The sequence below is a fragment of the Cyprinus carpio genome, chromosome B11, assembly GCF_018340385.1.
Source record: "Cyprinus carpio isolate SPL01 chromosome B11, ASM1834038v1, whole genome shotgun sequence".
Taxonomy (NCBI): domain Eukaryota; kingdom Metazoa; phylum Chordata; class Actinopteri; order Cypriniformes; family Cyprinidae; genus Cyprinus; species Cyprinus carpio.
Window position 1 is genome coordinate 3,197,575 of NC_056607.1, and position 24,978 is coordinate 3,222,552.

At 36.2% G+C, this 24,978-nt stretch overlaps 2 protein-coding genes across 2 annotated transcripts; one reads left to right on the forward strand and one right to left on the reverse strand.

The window, feature by feature from the left end:
* Nucleotides 1-765: 765 nt before the first annotated feature.
* On the reverse strand, nucleotides 766-7,848 carry LOC109077394 (inositol polyphosphate 1-phosphatase). Its single transcript, XM_042733612.1, has 6 exons — nucleotides 7,653-7,848; nucleotides 6,622-6,834; nucleotides 6,457-6,517; nucleotides 4,830-5,030; nucleotides 3,176-3,350; nucleotides 766-2,040 (listed from the first exon to the last, which is right to left on the reverse strand). Exons 1-6 carry the CDS (start codon nucleotides 7,653-7,655, stop codon nucleotides 1,536-1,538), a joined length of 1,158 nt encoding a protein of 385 aa, XP_042589546.1. The 5' UTR covers nucleotides 7,656-7,848; the 3' UTR covers nucleotides 766-1,535.
* Nucleotides 7,849-13,393: 5,545 nt separating this feature from the next.
* LOC109048808 (microspherule protein 1-like) lies at nucleotides 13,394-24,552 on the forward strand. The gene is made up of 15 exons (XM_042733387.1): nucleotides 13,394-13,554; nucleotides 13,789-13,873; nucleotides 14,069-14,231; nucleotides 14,323-14,461; nucleotides 15,366-15,530; nucleotides 16,323-16,432; nucleotides 17,284-17,392; nucleotides 17,529-17,667; nucleotides 17,760-17,835; nucleotides 19,483-19,511; nucleotides 19,614-19,706; nucleotides 19,790-19,872; nucleotides 20,572-20,659; nucleotides 21,627-21,754; nucleotides 23,975-24,552. Exons 2-15 carry the CDS (start codon nucleotides 13,864-13,866, stop codon nucleotides 24,059-24,061), a joined length of 1,419 nt encoding a protein of 472 aa, XP_042589321.1. The 5' UTR covers nucleotides 13,394-13,554; nucleotides 13,789-13,863; the 3' UTR covers nucleotides 24,062-24,552.
* The last annotated feature ends 426 nt before the right edge of the window (nucleotides 24,553-24,978 follow it).

Here is a 24,978-nt window from a genome sequence, read left to right on the forward strand (position 1 = left end):
ATGAGGATCTTTTAAAACAGCTTTTGCACATAACTAAACACACTTTCCCCATCAGCCCCTTAGCTCTCAAAGTTTTTCCATCACAACAACAAATACTTTTCAAATAAAAAGACTTCATTATTTAATATTTCAAATGAAGACTGTTACAGATTATGACGAGCCAACAAGGGTTGCAGTATATAAAGGCTGCACATCTGCTTTTTTTCTTCTTTTTTTTTCTTCATATTTTGGTCCACAGTGCCGGTCAAAAGTTAATTATTAAGAATAATTCAGATTTGTTAATGATTCTTAGGCGGAGCAAGGCTGTTTTCATCTAATTAAAAACACAGTAAAAGCAGTAATATTAAGAAATGTTATTACAGTTTAAAATAATTTTTTATTCTTTTTCAAATGTATTCCTGATGTCAAAGCTGAATTTTCAGCATTATTACTCATCTACAGTGTCACATAATCCTTGTTGCTCAAGAAACATTTCTGATTATTAATATTGTTGAAAACAGTTTTTTATAAAGAATGAAAGAAATGCTTTAATTCAGCAAGGAGGCATTAAATTCAAAAGTGACAGTGAGGACATTTATAAAGTTACAAAAGATTCTATAAGATTATTTTGAACTTTCTATACATCATTAAAAAAAAAAGGTTTACAACTATTTAAGCAGCAGAAATTGTTTACAACTTTGATAAGTAACCAATAATGCATGAGCAGCAATTCAAGAATACATTATAGTGTAAGATGTAAAAATAAAACAAAAATAGTATTTCAGATGTTTGTACAGTATTTTTTATTACATAAATACAACCTTGCATTTAATAGATTTATTTCTCAAACATTTTTAAAAAAATCATAGCTTTTGACCAGTACTGTATTTTAACAGAGAATTGAAGAATCTAAAAATTCCGCAATTGTTTTATTACAGTATTTACTGAAATATTTTGTAATAAATTTAAATATAGTCAGTACCTTAAAAGTTTGTGCAGAATGTTTTAGGTTTGAAAGATTCATAAAGGCCCTTGAATGTTTAGAATGAGACTGAAAAATACAACTCAAACCAGTCAAATGTCTTTCCTGTGAGAGACTCCTTTTCTCAATGTTTCTGCCATACACAGAGCAAAACATAAGAGGGGGGAAAGGAATCAAGTAAAAAACATCACCATAAAAGAGCCTGAATGTCCATGTATCATACATGATAATCTAGATATGAAACCCTGAGAAGTTTCGGTGTCTGGTTTTTCTTTTATTTCAGGTGACCATCAGAAACTGTAAAACGTGATATTATCTGTAACATTTACACAACATTACAATACAGTAACTGCTTTCCTTTTTGTCTTGAAAATATAACCAGCTTCTTCCAAAAAATAAAACTTACTTAATATATATATTGTAGATAAGCATTATAACATATTTTCTCCTGAAAAGCTACAGCCTTAAATTAATATTTGATTATGCCACTAAATCTTAAAATAAAAACGACATAGGATTATGCATAAAAAATACAAGCATACACTTGCATACACTACGCTCTTGCATTTCAGCATCAGAATATCTTTCCAGCAAGTGCCGCCACGACTTTATCAATTATGCTGGAGTCCAAATATGCGATTATTCCTCCTCGGTTCGCCCATCTGTCCACACCTTGACTTTCGGTGTGCGGTTGATGGTAGGTCAGTTCAGCTGTGTGTCCCTTGTTTCCAGAGACTCGGGCACGCATACACTCCCTCAGGTCCGAGACGCCGCCGCCCAGCGCCCGCAGAAGTGCATGAGGTGCGCATGAGTCCCACCTGAACGTGCTGCCCTCGGAGAGCACATACACATCCACCAGACCCTGGACCACGCACAGGATCTTGTATCCGGCGCCGGACGCGTACATCAGCGAGCTGCTGGGAATGGCTGCTAGAGCGTCCTTCACAGCCGGCTTCTCGCTGGAGCTCAGCAGCACAGACAAACCATCTCTCTTTTGTGGACACGATGGCCTGCGATGCTTGAAGGAGCAAACGTTCACTTCACCATACGAAACGCCCCAGAGGTGCTGGCCTTTCCATCTACAATCACCACGACATGAGGACATTAAGAAATGCAGTGACTTACATAAGCAACAGCTCAGGAGAGAACTGGTTTTCAGGGTCATTAGAGGTGGAACGTAACAGTCTGTCATATTTATTTATAAAGCAAATTTAAGAACAACAGCACGCTACAATTATACCACTGCACCTACTTATGACCATATGCAAAATTAGGTTTACGAAGAGACTTAAAATCAGCGTATGGTGGGGCAGTTTTTTAAAAGATGGCAAATTGTTCAAAAGCTGTGGAGCAGCCACTGAGAAGGCACGGATCTTCTTTCAATTTTAAGTGTCTTTGGAACAGTTAACTGAAGACTACTAGTTGATCGAAGTTCCCAGGAGATATTATGGTGGAACGAAAGGAGATCAGAAATACATGGAGCCAGTCCATGCTACCCCTTATAAACAAACAATACTGTTTTAAAATGGATACGATATTTAACTGGGAGCCAGTGGAGAGAGAGATCAAAAGGATGTATTACAGACTCCATGTCTCTTAATGTTAAGAATGACTTCATTTTCACATTTTAACTAGTTACAAATACTTTCGTTACAGTACTTGAGTAAAGGTGCCGATTGAGAAACAGGGCGAGATGGTGTTTGACAGGCAATTTTCCAACTACTGGGGTGGAGTCCTGCCCTTCAAGCAATAACAGATATTGCGTGCAAAACTAACAAAGACTATAGTATAAAAAAAAAAAGAGTTCACTCCTATTTCTTGGAGCAAATTAAGAAATAAAGAAGCCACAGTACGTTGAAAAGAACCGGAGGCCAAAAAATGAAGGTTTGCTAGAGGTTTTGATAGAACTGGTATTGCGTGACTCCTAGTTGAGGGTTTTATTTCCTGAAGCAAAAAAAAAAAAAAACTGTGTCCACGCCTTTTCAGCGCGTCTTTAGTAAAACTTGACATTTTTAACACCAAAAGATGGTTTGCACTGGCGCAAGCTGTTAGTAAAACTGGCCCCTAGTTGTAGTTATTTGCACCTCAGTGTGCAAAGTCACTACAAGTCATGACAAAACAAAAAAGTTTTTATTTTAACTAACAAAACTAAAATTAACTAGCTGTAAAACTATATCTGTGAGGAAAAAGCATAGGTTCTATTCCTACTCTTACCCTTTACCCGTGGAGTCTTTGTGGTTGAACGGCTGGTTTATGACACCCATGACCGGTTGGCCAGTGGACCGTAAGTAAACCCCAATCAGAACCAGAGCACATGGGAGACCGAATGGACAAAAGCCTTCATCAGGCTCTTCTTCCTCTTTCCCTTCGATGTACTGACTTGTTCCATCTATCAAAAGAAAATAGCCAAATACACACAACCTGAATAATAATAATAATAATAATAATAATAATAATAATAATAATAATAATAATAATGCATTTTATTTCATGGCGCCTTTCAGAACACCCAAGGTCACCTTACAAGCAATATACAGGTCACTGCATAAGACAAAACAAACAACAAACAAACAGCATATACATATAAAGTGCATTTAATTCTCAATAAAACATGTTATAAAAAAGCCTGTATAAAAAGATATGTCTTAAGACGTGTTTTAAAAGTCAACAAGCACTCGCTATTTCGAACATCGAGGGGAAGAAAGTTCCATAGGCGGGGGGCAACATAAATAAAAGATCTAAGGTACCGCAAGAGAAATTGAAGATGAAGATCTAAGTGCATGTGAAGGAGTGTAAACCTGGAGAAGCTGAGTAAGCTATTGTGGTGCAAGATTATGAAGTGCCTTATAAGTGAGTAGCAAGATTTCGAATTCAACTCTATATTTTACTGGAAGCCAGTACAATTGCTGGAGTTAAGGTTGAATGTGATCAGTATAAGGTGTTCTACAGAGAACACAAGCTGCAGAATTCTGAACCAATTGAAGCTTATGCAGCAGTTTGGAGGGAATACCTGTGAGAACAGCACTGCAGTAGTCTATACGTGAGGTGACTAGTGCATGAATGAGAACTGCAGTATTATTATTTGAAATATTCACACACCAGGAAAAAGAAGTGTCATAAGCATAACTGGTTGGTTTGTTTATTGTCCAGAAAGAACAAATCTTTCCAGTTTAAGATTTCACAGCTCCCGTCTCACTTTTTTCACAAGAAAAATAACTGGTTCTGCAACTACTGACACACAAAGACATCCAACTGTACACTTCTTATGTACAACCTCAGGTATATCAGCAAATATTTCCTCTACCCTTAATTCTTTGGTTTATTAAATCTTTATGCTATTTAGCTAATTACTGAATGTGGAATAAATATAAAATGTAATGTTGTTGGTTATACGATGTACAGTGTTAAATGAATAAGCCCACAATGACACTGCACACTTTACATTATCTGTGCTGATTTGAATGCTGCTGAAAACACAATCAAATTAGCCAAAACATTTCATAAGGATGTGTAGGATGTGAATGATGGGTCACTATATGGCAAACGCCAACATTTCCATGACTATTAAAAATTACTTTTTTTTTTGTCTGATCTTAGTGCTGAATGTAAACAATACAAAAACTGCAACAATACCAGTTAGAGCACAAATGTATCTCACTTTTGACTGAACATCTTACAAATGACACTAACCTTGAATATTTGTTTAGTAACCTAATGTACAATAAACATGGTACTGTGAACTATGAAATGTTGGCTCTACGAAAAATGCTCTTTATTTGGATTTTTTAAAAAGTCTACTGAATGAATAAAATGTAAAAGTAAATAAATTACCAAGTAAAAAGCTGGACAGAAATAACAAATACATTACCAATGGGATCAATCCAGATGCCCACATCGGCTGGGCTGATTGACAGCTGCAGAGATTCAGCCGTCTCGTCTTTAATCTGAAGGTCCTGGTGGATCACCTTGGTCAGGAGGGACGCTGCGTTTTGATCACCATCCAGAACTTTAGCCAACAGAGCAGTTGTGTCCTCTTCCTGAGCGCATACTCTCACAGTGACACTCTCCCCTGAAAGAAATACAATCACAATCAAATGGTGTTATTTATCTGATTGATACATTGCCTAGCTCTAAGTTTGAGTGTTCATGGCCATCAGAGATGCATAAACATACAATATGAGTAGCAAAAGCATACCTGCAAACTCCAGACTGAAGAAAAATATTCTGAAAAAGTATGGAATGATAAACCACACATTTCAGCCTAAAACACAATGTACTGTGGTTAACCCTGTACACAAAGCAAGGCTTTGCTTCTATTTATTTCTTTATTAGGCATTGTAAAGAGGTAAGATGAAAAGAAAATGTCATCAAAACTTATCTGAAGACAGTCAGTTCTCTTCAAATTAACATTCATATAACAATCTCCCAAATAAAACCTCCCTGGATTTACAAATCATGTGAACAGCCTATTTCTTTGTCAGAAGAACTAATTTTAGCACATTCGATGAGTTTGCAGGTATGAAAAACAGTGGAAGAAAACATTAATTACACATTATTCCCTGGCATCTCCTGAACACCCCAAAACAAACACAAGCATTTCATCTCATGCCAAGTATTTCTCAGCTCCTCCAATATAATCATAAAATACTCCATAATGATAGCTACGACTTGGCTATATTTTATAATCATGCAACCATTTGCCTACCATGTACCATAGCCACAACCTAACCACTGACTTTATCCCATCTAATTTTCAAATTGTTTGCATAACCCCAATTCAAATAATGACATATTCACCCCCTCAACCCAGGATAAAAACAGCTTGAACCCAAACTGACAGCATTTTTACTCTTCTCATTGTGTTTCATCTGGATCTGATCACACAATCACCCACCGCTGCTATAAACAGAGAAGCGCATCTCTGATCTATACTCTTAGACTGCCTATGCTATTTGATAATTGGACCCAGCAAGTGCTGTGGTCATGTAGTGAGCAAGCCCTTAAAAACCCCTGAGATCAGAAAGCCATTAAATTGAATTTAATGTAAACCGGGTCTGTCGCTGCAGTTGCAAAATATTTATTTTCTACATCTTGCATCCTAATAGAGAGTCCCACAGGGCTTTGTACTTGGACCATCCTATGTTCTCTAAAACAGAATGCTTGGCTCCTTTAAGAAAACATAGTTTCTTACACCAGCTCAACATAACGTACTTCAACTAATAGTAAAATTATCTGAATATGCTTTAAACTTTAAACTGTTTTAACGCTAACTTAATTTTATCTGATTTTACTTTTCCATGTGATCATCAAAAACAACATTTGCCATGCAAAGAAACATGTACTTATGTTGTCAGATGATCTACAGCTCTCCATATTTCAGCGACGCTGAAAGTCAAATAACGAGTGCCACAAGAGTGGTGAAAATTTGAATACAATGACATATGAAATCCTATCAAATGCAGCACAGAATCAAAGCTGTTCTTGGGGTAACTTACCAAGTCCATTCTTAAACTTGTTTGACTCCTCTCCATGAATAAATCCAGTCAATTCTGGAAACTATAAAGCAAGAATGGAATTTTTAGCCATCAAGATGACAACAAAAACAGACAAATCTGACTAAAATTAATTTTGATTTTAGTGAAAGCTTTATATTTAAGAACCTTGGCACAAACATCATGGCGAATCATTTCCTGTATCAACACATCAGCAAGTGTCTTAAAATCCTGGACAAATTTCTTGTTTTTGTCAACTCCTGTCTTCTCTTGTACCAAAAGTTCAAAAAGAGGTGCTTCCTGTCGACAGACCCGTGCCACATTGGCAGCTTTTTCTGCCACGCTCAGGAGCAACCGCAGCAACTCTGCCATACCTGAGGCCTGTGAATCACACATAATAAATAAGCTTGGTTCAATATATTGGATAGGCAATGGTCCAGTTTTATATGTCAGTAACATTTCAGCACACTTAAGAACTAAACAGGTCAAGTTAAAATCAGGTCAAGTTGCAAAAATATTAGTAACCTAAAGAAGGACTCATTATCTAAGTGAGACACGAACTTTAAGATCAAAGCACCATGATGAATGCCAGAAGAAATATAAAATTAGACAGATGTTTCTGCAAATCACAGCTTGAGAATGAAAAGCCTCAAAGAGGTCCACATAAACACATTAGAGTCTTGAGTATCATGGTGATAACATGGTGACTTCATTGTGAAGTCATAACCCTGAAAACATATGTTATGTGAATTTGGAAACAGTGAGTGTATTTGTATCAATGTGCAAATGCATGTTGCTTGTTCAACTTTGGACTCAGATACAGTGAATGGTGCAAATATATGCAAATAGACAAACAAATGTACATCAATGGACGTCCTCTACACAGTAAAATTACAGAGGGATAATGTCTACTTAAAATTACATTTTGATTATTTATTTTGCTAAGGATTATACAGCTTTGATGAATGTTACAAGTTCACATCATCTCTGACACCAAAGGTCCGAAAGACACAAAGTCACGCAGACACACAGAGACAAAATACATAAACATGTATACATGAAGCACAGCTACAGACAGAAACACACAAAGAGAGAGACACACACTGCCCACATCTGTGGACATACTCGAAAGCTTTCCTTATTAGAAGACAGACCTAACAAGCAAAGGCAAGACATGATAACGTAATTACAGCTCATACCATTGAAATAAATCTGTAGTGGTTAGATGTCCTTGAGTTGAAGTTGAAAGCTTCCTGTGTGTCACAGTTCTGTACTGATCCTCTGTCTAAAAGCGCAAACACACTTCATCTCTGCTGCGTGACGACAGCGCATTTTAACGCAGATGTGTAAGTAATGGAAACGCCTCGGAAATGAGAGCATTTCCCCCCTCAATGCGTCAAAGTAAATAACGGCAGGAGTGTGTTCATGAATACCGCCCTCTACTGGAGTCATACATGCATTACAGATAAACAAAAATGAAATCAAGTTTTAATACATAAGTCAAACAAAAGCTTGGACATCCTCTGCTCTCCACTTACTTTTGCCTGACTTTTGGACATGTCTGGTTTTAGATTGGCTACTTAAAAAAAAACTGTTGATATCAGATGGATATCATAATAAAGCAAGAGAATCCTACTATTAATCATAGACTGTGCTATTAATGCAAAATACTTAAAGGGATACTCCACCCCAAAATGAAAATTTTGTCATTAATCACTTACCCCCATGTCGTTCCAAAACCGTAAAAGCTCCGTTCGTCTTCGAAACACAATTTAAGATATTTTGGATGAAAACCGGGAGGCCTGTGACTCTCCCATTGACTGCCAAGTAAATAACAGTGTCAAGCAGGGCCGCTGCTGGCCAAAAGGGTGCCCTAAGCAGGATTGTACTGTTGTGCCCCCCTTCCTCAAATATGATGATGAAAAAAAAAACCACCTACTATAGGGGTGAAAACAGAACTTTAATAAAATAAAAAAGTCAATTAATAAATGAATAAATTGTATTATTTACAAATTACAATTGTAGCTCTCGACATTTACCTAAGACTATAACTATATTATGACTCTAATTTAGTCTCAAAGATTCAGAAATCATGCAAAAGAAAATTAAGTAGTTTTACTATGATAAAACCGTGGTTTCTTTTTGTAAGGGTTGTGATGTCCACATGTTTTTTTTTTTTTTTTTTTTTTTTGAAGAAATTATAGAGGCTAAGTCATCTATTACAAAAAGGTGGCCAAAAATGAAAGATTAAGTGAATATTTGGATTAAATGTTTGGCCAATAGCCTAAACAAGGATTTGATCGTCCTGTTAGTGTAACAGCAGTAATAACCAGGCCTTTGGCTCCCTTTGCAGGTATATTCTTCTGTGTCATCCATGCCACAAGGATGCACTGTTTCTATGTATTTAGCTTTGATTTGAAATAAAACAGCGCATCCTTGTGGCGCGGATGATACAGAAGAGCATACGCAGCATAAGGTGATATGGAGAGACACAGAGGAGACCGTTGACAAAGAAATTGCTGAATAAAGTTGTTATTTTTGTTTTCTTCGCTTACAAAAAGTGTTCCCGTCGCTTCATTAAACCCAGATTGCACGTCTGATGGCAGATGGAGTATTCTGACAGCGACTTTCATACATTTTATGGACCTTGACGCTGTTATTTACTTGGCAGTCAATGGGAGAGACACAGAGCTCCCGGTTTTCATCCAAAATATCTTAAATTGTGTTCCGAAGACGAATGGAGCTTTTATGGTTTTGGAACGACATGGGGGTAAGTGATTAATGACAAAATTTTCATTTTGGGGTGGAGTATCCCTTTAATATTAATTGTAGTACATAAAAGAATGTCTGCCTGAAGTGAAGACAGATCTGTAAGAGGTTCTTAAGAAGCTGACCATAGACACCCTGCTCAGTCATGACTGGATGAAGCCTGCACAACTGACAAAGCCATTTCTGTGTAGCAGGGACGTACAGAGAGTTCCTCAGGGGCAGCGGCAGGGGCTCAGATGTAAAAAAAAAAAAAAAAGGGGCAGTGTAAAAAAAAAAAATAATAATATTAATAGATCAAATGTTTGGAAACATTACGATTTTATATTTTTGCAAGAAGTCACTTATGGTCATCAAGCCTGCATTTATTTGATCAAAATTTTAATATACTTTAAAATACATTGTATGCAATGCTGATTTAAGCTATTATCAATGTTGGAAACCTGTGGTACTTTTTCAGGATCCTTTGATAAATAAAATGTAAAAAAAAAAAAAACAGCAATTATTTAAAATATAACTTTTGTAACAATATACACTACCGTTCAAAAGCTTGAGGTCAGTATTGGATTGGTCAGCAAGGATTTGTTAAATTGATAAAACAGTGATAGAAAAAAATTAAATTGTTAGAAAATATCTCTATTTTGAATAAATACTGTACTTTTTAACTTTTCATTTATCAATGAACCCCAAAAAAGTTTCACAGGGCAAAATAAAAAAAAATAAGCAGCACAACTCTTTCCAATATTGATAATAAATCAGCATATTAGACTGATTTCTTAAGGATCATGTGACACTGAAGACTTGAGTTATGATGCTGAAAACTCAGCTTTGCGTCACAGAAATAAATGATATTTTAAAGTATTCTTTTAAACATTCTTTTAAAATTGTAATAATAATTCACAATATTACAGTTTTTTTTATTTCTCTCTGTGTGTGTGTGTGTGTGTGTGTCTGTGTGTGTGTGTGTGTGTGTGTGTGTGTGTGTGTGTGTATCTGTGTGTTCCAGGTGGCCTTTATTTTTTGAGGTAATGCACTGAAAGCTATGATTTGTGATATGATATTTCAAAACTGAATCTGTGATATAAATGGAGAAAAAAACCTTGGGAGGAACCAGGCTTAGTTGGGGGACCAGTTTATCTGGTTCCCATGCTCTTGTGCCAATGAGCTCAATACTGAGGTGCTAAAACATTCAGGGCTTTAAAATATGATTAGCAAGATTTTAAAATCTATACAATGTTTAATAGGGAGCCATTGCCAGTGTTGACAGAACTGGACTAATATGCTCATACTTCCTGGTTCTTGTAAGAACTAGCTGCTGCAATTTGGACCAGCTGGAGTTTGTTTACTAACCATGCAGAGCAACCACCCAATGAAGTATTACAATAATCTAACCTTGAGGTCATGAATTAATGTTTCTGCATTTGAAATTGAGAGCATAGGCTGTAATTCAGATATATTTTTAAGATGGAAAAATGCAGTTTTACAAATGCTAGAAATGTGGCTTTCAAAGGAAAGATTGCTATCAAATAGCACACCTATTCCTAACTGATGACGAAGAATTGACAGAGCAGCCATCTAGACATTGTTCTGGGTTATCACATGCAGAGGTTTTTGGTCTGATAATGAACTCCTCTGTTTTTTTCGGAATTTAGCAAGTTAGTATTTATTAGATAATATTAGAAATTAGTAGTCATCCATTTTTTAATGTCAACTATGCATTTCGTTAGTTATGCAAATTTGTATGTTTCGCCGGACCACGAAGAGCTGTATCATCAGCATAACAGTGAAAGCTAACACCATGTTTCCTGATGATATTTCCCAAGGGTAACATGCAAAGCGTGAAAAACTTTTTCTCTAAAAAAGGAACATAATTGTGATGATACTACCTTTTCTAGTATCTTTGACAGAGAAGAGAGATCCATCTGGAATTAACTAATTCTTTGGGGTCAAGTTGTGTTTTTTTAATAACAGCCATTTTTTAAGTTTTTTGGACATATCCTAATGACAATGACAATTTAAAAATATTCAGTAGAGTCACTAACATACAAGTTGTTGGTTTAGATGATTTAAGGTTATACAATTCTTTCTATAGCACAGAATGAGTGGAATTGTTACCCAGGGGATCTATAGCGCACTATCTGGTGCGATACTGTAGCTGACACATTAACAGCTTTAGCTATATGGAGTATACATGAGACTAGATAATAATCTGAGATATCATCGCTCTGCTGCAGAGCTTTAGGTGTATGTATTATGTGTTAGTATTGATTATAGTGTGTGTTTTTGTCGATAAGTAAGTCCTGACACATTCTCTAACCCCAAAAGAGTTCGGAATGTATATAAATACTAATCCCAATGCATCTTTTTAATTATCAACATGGATATTAAAATCAACAACAATTAAGAATGTATCTGCAGTCAGCACTAACTCTAATAGAAAATCAGCAAATTCTTTGATAAAGTCTGTATGGTGCCTTGCATGGTGGCCTGTATACAGTAACCAGTGCAAAGGTCACAGGGGGTGTATCATTCATGCTTACCACTCTAGATAATGAAGCACCATTATTTCAAACCTGGGCTGTCAAAAAGGCTGAAAAACTAAATTCAAATTTTGTGCTTAAATATTATATTAGAATTTAAAATGCATAATTTCAGTTAGGGTAAAGAAAAGCTTTTGGCTTTTCTCCTGAGGCCACAAGAGGGCGCATCGAGCATAAGATAACATGACTATCAGTGAAAAAAAATGTTTAAAATAATGTTTATAAACCAATTATAATTAATTAAGTTGCTTAAACAACTATAAATAAAACAGCATCATGTATCTATTCATAGTTTAATACAATGGGCCGAAAGCCAATCACACAGAGTACATTTTTCATTTAAAAACAGGAGTTGCAGTGCTGGGGGGAAAAAACCCGCCATTAAATCTCAAGATTTGTTTTATTCTCTCTCTCTCTCTCTCTCTCTCTCTCTCTCTCTCTCTCTCTCTCTCTCTCTCTCTCTCTCATCTCTCTCTTCTCTCTCTCTCATCTCTCTCTCTCTCTCTAGCTCTCTCTCTCTCTCTCTCTCTCTCTCTCTCTCTCTCCTCTCTCTCTCTCTCTCTCTCTCTCTCTCTCTCATCGCTCTCTCTACTCCTATCTCTATCTCTCTCTCTCTCTCTCTCTCCTCCTCTCTCTCTCTCTCTCTCTCTCTCTTCTCTGTCTCTCTCTCTCTCTTTTGCGAGACGCGAGTGCAACGGTGATATGATGTCCCTCTAGAAAATGCGCGAAATATGCGTTCTGTGTGAACGGCTTGGTTTCAGTTTTGACGTAAACAAGATCTTCTCCACATTGATGTTCTCTTTTCCCGCAATATTTGTAATCAAAAACGCAGTACCTAGCAACCACCCCGGGTACCCTAGCAACTGCATAGCAACACCTTAGCAACCACCCGAGTACCCTAGCAACCGCATAGCAACTCCCTACCAACCATCCTGAGTAGCCTAGTAACTGCATAGCAACACCTTAGCAACCGCCCAAAGAACCCTATCAACCGCATAGCAACACCCTAGCAACCACATAGCAATACCTTAGCAAACATCTAGAGTAGTGGTTCCCAATCCTGGTCCTGGAGAACACTGCACGCTGTTGGTGTCTCTCTTATCTGACACACACATTTGAGGTCTTGGAGTCTTCACTAATAAGATGATGAGTTGAATCAGGTGTGTGTGTGTGTGTGTGTGTGTGTTTAATTGATTTAATGAATTGTAATTCTTATAGTAGCTATAATGCAAAAAGGAGAATTAGATTTAATGCTTCTAATTTGCATATTTTTCCGCGCCCTGTCTAAAACTCACAAGCACTCTATATTAATACAATAACACAAATTTTACAGACCTTCGTATTTAGTTGTATTTGATTACATGCATTTGCTATTAGTTTGCAATAAGTTTTCGTTGCATTCACAGTTTTGACCAGCAGGCGGTGTTTTGAGCGCTTCAAATCGTTTTTAGAAGCAATTGGTTTATTTGATTTAGAGTTTCGAAAAGCTTCGTTTCTATCACTAAAGTGTAGGATGTTTAAAAATACCATACATTTACCCTATTACAACAAATGCAGGCACGTTATTTATTTATTTTTTTTTTTTAACAAATGCAGGCACGTTTAGCAGAGCTTTGTTGTGCTCTGACGACATTTCCTGTGTAACCCGGAAACGCTTCAAACTCCACAGAAGCCTTCAGTTAGCTTATCCTGATTTAGCCTTATCGCTTTATTTTGTTAATCAAATAAAGGAATAAAATATTAAGTTATATTTGAATTTGATCAGAGTCAGAGCGCAACGATACTCATTCTAAAGGTAAAACCTGCATCGCCTGAATTCTCGATTTTAATTTATAACCTAAATATGTTGTGGTGGTGTCACGCTTGACAGTAATTGTCGCAATTAGAGCTGATAAAGCAAATAAATCGTAATAATAAACATCTAATGTAAAATTATCCGATATATAATAGTATAGTATTGCACTAGTTTTAACGTTGTAGCGTCTGCACTGTAACGTTACATGTATTAATAGTGTTTATTATTGTTTAGGTCTGTGTTCTGCCTCCAGTAACGTTATTCATGATTCATCGGTTTTGTCAGAGTTAAACAGCTGATCAGGAGGTTATGGAGAAAGGTAAGACAACAACCAGCGATTGCTAAATACACAGAATAGCATAAGTTTTTATTTCTAAAAGATTTTTGGTAGCAACTTTCACTCAAAAAAGTGGTATTTTCTGTGACGTAGGCTGTAGATGAACGAACAGTGTGTTTGGAATAATTGATGTTCAGAGTTATGATGTGTTCTGATTGATAAGGTGTTGTGTTGCAGATGTGAAGGCAGGCATCTCGTCTGGCGTGGCTGCAGAAGCGGTGGCCGGACCTCTGGTGACACAGAGCCGATCCGAGGACGAGGAGTCCACTGCTGTAAAGAGGACAGCCGCTCAGGCCTTCAGCGGAGCCGGAATCATTCCCAAACGCAGAAGCTCCTCCAGGTGAAGAGGAGTCATCCGTTACCATAGCAGCCCTCTACTTCACTGTGCTAATTTACATATGTCTAAAAGGTGTCAAATCATTATATTTTAGATCAATAAAGAGAAAGAAGTTTGATGATGAACTGGTTGAGAGCAGCCTTGCGAAATCTACCAGTCGGGTCAAAGGTCAGCCAGTCATCGAGGCAATCAGATACCCTGGAAATGACCTTGCATCCAGTGACAAGAAGAAGGTAATGAGGGTTATTGGATTTAATTTCACAAATCTCTGGAATATTTGATTGTGGGAAATCTTACATATTATTTTCTGGCCAAGAACAACTGTATGATAGACCACTGAAAATGTGTGTGTGTGTGTGTGTGTGTATGTGTGAGAGAGAGAGGAGAAGAATTATATACCTACATGTCAAGAGTTTAAATTTGTTGAAATTTAGGTTTTCATTTGTAATTTATTGCTGTGATCAAAGCTGAACTTTCATCATCATTTCTCCAGTCTTCAGTGGACTATTTTTTTCAGTGAAAAAAAAAAGCATGGTTATTTTTATAACTGTTTTCTATATTGAAAATAATGAGAACCATTGTTAATAATTGAGGACAAATAATAAAAAATTATTTTAAAAAAAGCTTAGTTTCAAATCAGAATATAAGAAAGGTTTCGGAAGGACTGTGTGGAAATTCAGCTTTGCCATGACATGAATGCATTTTACAATATATTCAAATACCAAAATTGTACTGGCATTTCAAAATATTACTATTATTACTGTATTTTTGACCAAATAAATGCAGCTTCAATGAGCATTTGAGGCTTCTTTCAAAAGCATTTTTAAAAAATCCAGTTTTAAACAGCAAATATTAAACAACAAATTTTCTGCATAGCTAAAATAAGGTTTTGCGCTTTTAATATAATAGAATCATTTTAGCTCATATATATTTATTTTCTATACTTACGTATGTGAAATACAGTCATTAGATGTTTTATATACAATGATAGTGTGTTTTTGTGTCTTTTAAAGTAAACATGCATGGTGCTAGAAGATTTGTTTTACTGATATGTAACGTCTGTATTTTAAGTGTGACATGAAACATTCTTTACATTTTAGTTGTTTTGATTCTCCATAATTTGTCTCTGAACTGTAGGGTTTAAAGTCTGGCAGCTCTCTTACGCCTCCTCTTACCATGGTGATCGCGCCGTCATCGATGACCAAACGAATGAAGAGAAACAAGCAGCCGTTGCAGATCACCAAAGACCTGGGCCGCTGGAAACCCACTGATGACCTTCTGCTCATCAATGCAGTTTTACAGGTCAGCTGTCAGATTTTCGGAGCTTAATAGTTTAGAGAGGTTCTGCTGAGATGAGTTGAACTGACGTGCATGTACAGTTGAGATCAAAAGTTTACATCCCCCTTGCAGAATCTGCAAAATGTTCATTATTTTACCAAAATAAGAGGGATCATACAAAGTGCATGTTATTGTTTATTTAGTACTGACCTGAATAAGCTACTTCACATAAAAGGCATTTACATATAGTCCACAAGAGAAAATAATAGTTGAATTTATAAAAATGACCCTGTTCAAAAGTTTACATCCCCTTGATTCATAACACTGTGTTGTTACCTGAATGAGCCACAGTTGTGTGTTTTTTTTTTTTTTTAGTTATAGTTGTTCATGAGTCCCTTGTTTGTCCTGAACAGTTAAACTGCCTGCTGTTCTTCAGAAAAATCCTCCAGGTCCCACAAATTCTTTGGTTTTTTAGCATTTTCGTGTATTTGAACCCTTTCCAACAATGACTGAATGATTTTGAGATCCATCTTTTTACACTGATGACAACTGAGGGACTCATATGAACTATTTCAGAAGGTTCAAATGCTCACTGATGCTCCAGAAGGAAAAACCATGCATTAAGAGCCGGGGTGTGAAAACATTTTGAATTTCAAGATCAGGGTAAATTTAACTTATTTTGTCTTCTGGGAAACATGTAAGTAGCTAATGAAGGGGTATTAAATGAAAAATTATGATATCATCTTCATTCTGTTCAAAGTTTTCACCCCCCGGCTCTGAATGCATTGTTTTCTCTCAACTGTATTTTATGTTCAGACCACAGATCTTACGTCAGTTCATCTGGGGGTGAAATTCAGCTGTCGCTTCACACTGCGGGAGATTCAGGAACGCTGGTACGCTCTGCTGTATGACCCTGTCATATCAAAGTGAGTTTCTGACCAAATCATTCTTCTTATATAGTTATAGTTCTTGTTTTAATCTGGTAGAAAAGTGAAATCAATTTCAAAAAAAAAATTGCCATCAACCTCATGTCATTCCGAACCCCAAAGACTTATTGCTTCCCTAGAACACAAAAGGACATCATTTCAAGATTGTATACCTTGTTCATTTTATAACAGAGTCATAAAAGTTACACCTCTTGCCCTATTCATTCATTCAGTTCATGGCAATTGAACGCCAGGGACAATATATCATCTGATATTTGTTTTGTTTTTTTCTTGTTTTATTTAAATGACTGTTGGTTTGTTCAGGTAGCATTGGAAGTGAGAATATTATTTTGATGCAGAGAAGCCCCAAGGCAACTATCTACCTCTTAATTAGTTACCTCTCTTGAACGGTTCTACCTAATTCTAAAAAGGCTCGAATAATTGATCATTATGCTCATACAGTCTGCAAATTAGCAATTATTTAAGCATGTCTTAGAACAGCTTAATCTAATAAAATTAATTCCGTGAACCTCAAACTCTTAGTTACAGTTTTTTTCTTAATCATATGTCTTGTGAATTTGTTTAGTTATAATAGGATTCTAGAACAAAACCAAGGAGAAGTTGATATCTGACATGTAAGTCTGTGTGTATTGATGCCTTTAAAAGGATTCATATTTAAATGAAAAGCTCTTCAGATTTTCTTCTCTGGAAGGGATTGGAATGACATGAGGGTTATTAAAAAAAAAAAAAAAAAGAGAGAGAGAATTTTTGTTTTTAGTTTAGTTTTTTACTATTATTTTAACATAGGATCTGAATGTACATTTTTTCTAAGGGTTTTGTCTGTTCCTCAGGTTGGCGTGGCAGGCCATGAGACAACTGCATCCAGAGGCTATCGCTGCTATTCAGAGTAAAGCTCTCTTCAGTCAGACAGAGGAAGCCCTGCTCGCTAAGATCAGCTCAGTGAGACATTCATTCTGGAACGAGATCAGCATTTTAATGACATATTAGAGTGAATGCTTTCTAGGTTTTATTGCTGCTGTTGTTGTTTTGAATGTCATCGCTGTTCAGTTGACCCTTGCTTCATGTTTGTGAGTAGAGCAGTCAGCCCAAGCTGGAGGTTTTTCAAGATTTACTCAACAAGCACCCAAATGTGTTTTACCCATCACGCACTGCTAAGAATCTGATGGTCCACTGGCAGCTGCTCAAGCAGTACTATCTGCTGGAGGATCAGAGCGGTGAGATGCTCTCATGCGTCAATGTAGTCTGGTGTCTGTTCCTGCATGCACTGATGATTTTCATTTACACAACTCATCCGATGTGTTTCTAGTTCAACCTCTGCCTAAAGGAGAGCAAGTGCTGAACTTCTCTGATGCGGAGCAGGTGGTTGATGATGCCAAACTCAAGTAAGTAACCCCACTCTATCATCTCACCCGACGCTACACCATCATGTGTTATTAGTTAATTAACAAATTCAATACCACGACTGAGGTGAGACCCTTGAGCAAGGCACCGAACCCCCAGCTGCTCCCTGGGTGCTGCATCACTGGCTGTCCACTGCTCCGGGTACTGTGTGTGTGCACTTGGATGGGTTAAATGCAGAGCACAAATTCCGAGTATGGGACACCATACTTGGCCACACGTCACTTTCAAATAATATTTCACAATAACACTTTGTCCTGCAGTGTGAGTAATGATCTTTTTAAAAAAATATTTTTTTTATGTATCAGTTGTTATGCAACAACAACAACAAAAAAAACAGATCAAATTGAAATATCACATAATATATATACTATGAATACAACAACCAAAAAATACACACATGCCATAACACTTACCCTTCTTTCCCGAACACACAACAGATACAGTAAATATGATTACCTAATACAAAACCGTTCATGATCCTTGGCAGCTAAAAAACATTGAAAATGAGGTGAATATGAGAGGAAACTGAAGAGTAAATTCTGTTAAGTTTAGCTTTTTTACTATAATGTAACCTAATGTGTCACTTTAAATGACAAATTAACTTTTAAAAGTTTAATATTTTTAGTCGTGCTGCAGCACACTGTTCTAAATGTCACTCACTATGTGTACATGCACATTAGAAAACTGTTTATTGTGAGAAAGCTTGTGTTCATGCATATATGTGACCCTGGACCACAAAACCAGTTGTAAGTCACACGAGTATATTTGTAGCGATAGCCCAAAATACATTTTATGTCAAAATTATCTTTCTTTTATGCCAAAAAAATCATTTGGATATTAAGAAAAGAACATGTTTCCATGAAAATATTTTGTAAATTTCCTACCGTAAATATAACAAAACTTAATTTCTGATTAAGTAATATGCATTGCTAAGGACTTCATTTGGACAACTTTAAAGATTTTCTAAATATTTAGATTTTTTTTTGCACCCTCAGATTCCAGATTTTCAAATATTTGTATCTCAGCCAAATATTGTCCTATCATAATAAAACCATAAATCAATGGAAAGATTATTCATTCAGCTTTCAGATGATGTATAAATCAAAATTTTGAAAAAGTGACCCTTATGACTTGGTTTTGTGGTCCAGGGTCATGTATGCATATTAGCGGTGTAATCTTAACTCATCTACATGTGTACTTGTGTTGTCGTCAGTAAGCAGTACACAGTTTTAGTGCACTCTGCTTTGCTTTGAGTGGTTGTTTCCTTCCACGTTGTGCATTAAAATCTTGTAATGCACACCAAGTCAGATTATCCTCTATAATATTTATTTCAGATTTTTCCACTGGTCTTTGCATTATTGCAGAAAATAAGCTCTGTGACCAACAAAAATGTATGATTCTTACACGTTTTGATCATCAGAAAAAGCAACACAAAAAAACACTGACTTCAGAATGATGGAACAAGAAGCGCTAAAATATTGTTTTTGCCTTACAGGCCTGCAAAAATACGTCCTCCCTGCAGCTCTCTATATTCATAATGTGTTTCCTCATTAGTCCCCTTGAAGCTTTTTGTGACAATTATGTATGACTCTGACTTTCTGGTTCTGATCATTTATCCTGTTCATCAGGGACAGCAGAGATGAAGTCTTAGAGCACGGTGAGTTGTTTCATACAGCCTCTTGTTGTTTTAAACATGCTAAAATATGTTTCAGTACTTTTTCCTGTGTCTGTCTATGAAATGTTATTGCATTTCTTGTAGAGCTGATGATTGCAGATAGACATCAGAAGCGTGAGATCAGACAGCTGGAGCAGGAACTTCCTCGCTGGCAGGTGTTAGTGGACAGCATCACAGGTCAGATTTAGTCCACTGGCTGTTTGTATAGTTATCAGAAGAATGTGATTGCGGAGTCTGATTGTGTGATATCATTATTTTAGGCATGAATTCACCAGACTTTGATAATCAGACTCTGGCAGCTTTACGTGGACGAATGGTCAGATATCTGATGAGATCTAGAGAGGTCAGTGAGCATTTAATGTCATTCATGTGCAGGAGTTGAATCTGGCAGTATGATGCTGGAGTCCCTCAATGAATGTACTCAAACCACAAATACACTGGATTGGTAAATGCTACTAACCATTACCAATACATGCCAAGTGTTTAAAGAAATTTTAGTCCTACATTTTTGTTTTTTTTGGGGAAAGGACAAACCACATGTATACAGTGACCCCAAAACATATTTTTACACTACCTAAAATTGCAATTGTAAAAAATGTCTGAAAGGCACTGTATTGGAGAACAAAATATTGGCTGCACTTCATTTCACAGTTTGTGCCCTTACAGTGAACTTACCCAAGAAAGTACTGCATAATAGAAGTGCATGGACTCAACATGGGTTCTGGTTTAGTATCTAGTAATTACCCAGGTATTGTGATTAATATAGTAAAGTACATAGTGTGAAAATGCAGAGCACGACTAAAATAAAGTGCTAATAAAATATGTTCTGCTGTACAAAACCATGATCTATCTGTTGTTTTAATAAGCAGCAGACTTTTTTGTGAAATGCTTCACTTGAAATGTGTTTGTGTTATTTAAAAAAAAAAAAATAATAAACTTACAATAATATTTAGTTATTTAACACAATATGAGGCACAATTGTTTTAAAAGAAGAGAGTTCGCCCACAGTTGACTGATAACAAACTCTTCTGAACGGTTTCAGATCACACTAGGACGTGCTACTAAAGACAAGCAGATAGATGTAGATCTGTCTTTGGAGGGACCTGCATGGAAGATCTCCAGAAAGCAAGGTCAGATGGTTGAACAGCATTCATGATGCGCATGGTGCTGTGTGATCAGTCCTGCTCCTTGATGCTAAGTTTAGCTTTGCATCACTAAACTTTATTACAGCATAACCCTTGTTTACTTTTTAAAAGAGGAGGGATTATCTGATTTACTGCGTGACTTAGGGATTTTGAGTTATCTTCAGCACCCGTTAAACAGTGCACTTTCTTCTACCACCTGAGTGTGTCATCGATTACAGCATTCCATTTATGTTTACTGCCGTTACATCAAAGGTTTCTGTTTACAATAGAGATGCGTGGATCAGCTCAAATGCCACCCGAATCCACTGCTTCAAACAAATCATCCACCCACACCTATAATTTTCCCTGATATAGTTATCTGCACCCAAACTTCACATTAATTATTCTAATTCTTTGTTTAATGCATGATGATATGGTCAGTGGATCGTTGATTTTTAACAGCACATTCAGTGACGTTAGAGCTAATCTGTGCATCTCTGATAAAAATAATATGTTGATCGTAAGCTGCTAAAATAAGCACAGGCTTTACTCCATTCAGACTTTATTGGCAATATCGCAGTTGAACCCAATGGATGCGGTGCTGTTCATACAAAATATTGCCGTTCATATTTATCTATCACCGTTGCACTCACGTCTCGCGCAAGAGAGCCACATGTTTAGAAAGCCATGTAAAATTAATGTAAAATTAATGTTTAAACGAGGGGTTTTAGGAGTGTGTGGACAAGTCTTAACTTTTATAAAGAATATCTCTGTGGGTTTGAGACTTTAGTCTTTGCTACTTTACAGATCTTCTTTATTCACCAAGAGCTTGTAACACTCCAAAGAGAAAGGAAAATTTGAAATCGCATCATATGACCCCTTTAAGAATTTTGATGCTTAGAATTATCATCAGGACTTTTGAATGGCATTGTGTAAACAGGATGCAATTTTAATGTTTGTTTTCTAACTCCAGGGATCATTAAACTGAAAAATAATGGAGATTTCTTCATCGCTAATGAAGGCAGAAGACCCATTTACATTGACGGTCGACCAGTTTTGTCTGGAAACAAGTGGAAACTCAACAACAACTCTGTGATGGAGGTATGGACAAGCTTATGTTTGAGTCACAAAATCACATTTGGAAAAATGACAGCTGATTTTTTTCAAGACCATGAAGATCATAAAAGATTTTTCAAAAAATTGCAATTCTATTCACACATAAGTTTTAAGCAAGACAGCTCGCATTTTGCCTGATAATGTAATACTTAAACGCGATATGTATTTGTTTTACATTATGCCCCACTCTAAAATATTTTGTCAGCTATAACTGCTCTTCATGAAAAATCTGGGAAATTCATTTGTCAAAGAGGGTAGGAAAACTGGAATTCATTTTTGTATACAGTTCTAGAATATTTATAGTATCAACTCCTAAATATCAGAGAAAGTTTTCTATCACATTCTCCTCTATGTACACACAGTGTATCAGCTACTATTATTATCAATCACCAAAAAAAACTATTATAAGGGATTCAGTTAAAGCTCAGTTTTTATTGTGGAGGCCATTAGTATAATTTTGCAGCTGAATCACATCCATATTTTTCAACAGCAAAATGTTTGCAAAAATAATGACAAGTCAGAGTCATGTGTTCAGTCCCTTGAAAATGACTTTCTAGCTCTTGGTTTCGGTTAGACCACAGGTGTCAGCTTTGAGGCTTGCGGGCCAAATCTGACCCGCCACCTCATTTCATGTTGCCTTTGAGTTCATTTCTGAAATCTATAAATGAAAAGTGTCAGTTAGTGCTTTCCTTGTGAATATTAACCCATTTGATGTGTGTGATCACACTTTTTGTTTAGAATGTTTGGCGCACAATGTGATGGTGCGTTGACCGTTTAGCGTCACTCACAGGACATTTAAATTCTTAAAGTTCCACAGTGCATACAGCAACCATCGTAATAAAGTGTTGCCAGATTCAGCTTAATCTGTTTTGGATAAAACTGAATGCACTTTTTGTGTTGTGCAGCATAGTATCATTTTGCATAAATGTCGCCACAGGCATGTTTTTCTAAAGAGCCTGCCTCTTCGCTGCTAACCCTAGAGGGCTGTTTTTGTAGGTTCATGTCTTTAGGTTCATTACACCAGCAGGTGACAAACAGATTGTTTTTTTTAGCAATGAGTATTTGAATCATTTAGAGCTGCAGCAAACAACAAGATTTGTGTCTTAGAAATAAGAGGTAAATGAACACAAGAACAGAGATATCTTGAAATTTCAGGAATTCTGGAATTAATCAGCCTTACTGTCACGGTGACTGTTTTTTACAGAGAATGCACACTAATGTGAAGTGTTTGACAGCTGCCAAGTCAGTCAGACATTAGCTGTTTCCATCCAAAGTTGCGAATTTAACTTGTGCACAAATATTGCCAAAAACATTGGCGAATAAAGCATTGTTTCCATCCAGCAAGTCAAAGAGAACAAAATCATCATTTCCTGTTAAACTGGCACTAAATATCACTAAGAAAATTAGGAGATGCCACTGAATATAATCATTTTCATATATAATTTATAATGAATAATTAATTGGTGTATTTGCTTTCGGAGGTGGATGCCTGCTGTTTGGGAACACAGTCGTGTAAGACAATTAAACAGAAATACTTTGATGACAGACTTTGGCTTAAGCATTTCAGAATGACCAAAACAACATTTGAGAGCCTGTGCAACGAGGTCAGTCCTATGGTTAGTCAAGTTGCATCAAAGTCACATGACTTTTTTGATACACATCGAGGAATTTATTCAGCAAATACGTTTCCATCTCCCATTATTCGCAAGTCAAAGACCACCTACAGCGAGTGTTAAAACTTTTTTGCAAATTATGGCACTTATGACAATATATTTGGCATTTTTATCACTTGTTTCTGATGTGATGCATTACATAGCTATTGTGCCAAATCCAGTCGCTTCCAAGGTTATTATAGTTTTGATTTATTTTGTTTTCTATATCAAATTATTTTGTTTAGTTTCATTAAAATAACACTGCTTCACGGAGGCTGGTATTGTGTCATTTTTGTAAAATGTTCATCACACTTATTGCGAAACTAACATACTGAAAATAGCTGTTTTGTGGACAAGTGTGTCATTACATATTGTTTTTATAATAAGTCACAATGAACAAAATGTATAATGTATCACAGAATGTCAGAATGCTGCCTTACCTTTAATCCTAATAATGTTATTGCATATAACATGCTCAGAAGTTGTTTGCACAATGATTCTCTAGAAAGAATGAAAAGCTGGTCAATAAAGCATGCGTGTTTGTTTTGTCCAGATTGCAGGTCTGCGCTTTGTGTTCCTGATCAATCAGGAGTTGATTTCTCTCATTAAAGCTGAAGCTGCCAAGATGAATCAGTCATGATGCTGAAGTCAGCAGTTGACAAGCTTTCAAACACCATTCAGTCTGACACCGACGTAGCAAGACAGAGCTGTACTGTCCTGTCTTTACCTCTGAGTGGAGTCATATACTGGAGACCTTTCAGCACAAGATTATAGTGGCTCTCATAGCAACAACTGAGCCGGGGTCTGGAGCTCAGATTGGAGGAAAAAATCATTTGGAGAGGAATTGGACATTTATATGCCTGTTATTAAAGGCACATATGGACAGAAAGAACTGAATGTTTGTGTGTGATTTTAGATTTGCTTTTTTTTTTTTTTTTTTTATGTATAAACTGTTTATACAAACAGAAACTGTTACTGTTTTGATGACTTGTACATTTTTTGTTTGTTTATGCTTAAAACACAGTAACCTTGTATTGTCTCATCAAAGACAGTTTGCTAATATTCTGCAATGACAGAAATAGTGTAAATATATTCATAAAGACTGATTAAAAGTAAAAGGTGTTTCATTGATGTATCTGTGTATTGTAATGCATTGTGTGGTGTCGTATGTTTGTCATTGACTGTAGCAACCACGAAAGATTTTAGAGTCAGAGTGGCGAACTTTGCATGCATCACTTTGGCCCTTGACATGAACTAATGTTGCAAACCCAGAGTGGATACAAGTAAACGACAATGCATAAAAATACATTTATAGTAAAGCTTCAGATCTAATTATAATGCACAATTACTAACTACACTACAGGTCAAAATTTTTGATTTTTTTTTTTATGTTTTGTTAAGAATTCTCTTCCATAGCTGAATTAATTTGGTGACTAATTTATTAATACAGTTATACTGACTTTTATTACAATTTAAAATTAATTTCTATTTGAACGTGACACTGAGGACTGGGGTAATGACTAATAAAAAAAAATCATCTTTGCATCACAGAAAGAA

Bases quoted from the DNA above. Each gene is read 5' to 3' on its own strand.
- LOC109048808 (XM_042733387.1), top strand. The intron at 16,433-17,283 runs GTGAGTTTCTGA...TCTGTTCCTCAG, and splicing joins TATGACCCTGTCATATCAAA to GTTGGCGTGGCAGGCCATGA. The intron at 17,836-19,482 runs GTAAGTAACCCC...CCTGTTCATCAG, and splicing joins GTTGATGATGCCAAACTCAA to GGACAGCAGAGATGAAGTCT.
- LOC109077394 (XM_042733612.1), bottom strand. The intron at 5,031-6,456 runs GTAAGTTACCCC...TATTTCTTTCAG, and splicing joins CAAGTTTAAGAATGGACTTG to GGGAGAGTGTCACTGTGAGA. The intron at 2,041-3,175 runs GTAAGAGTAGGA...TGGTGATTGTAG, and splicing joins AAAGACTCCACGGGTAAAGG to ATGGAAAGGCCAGCACCTCT.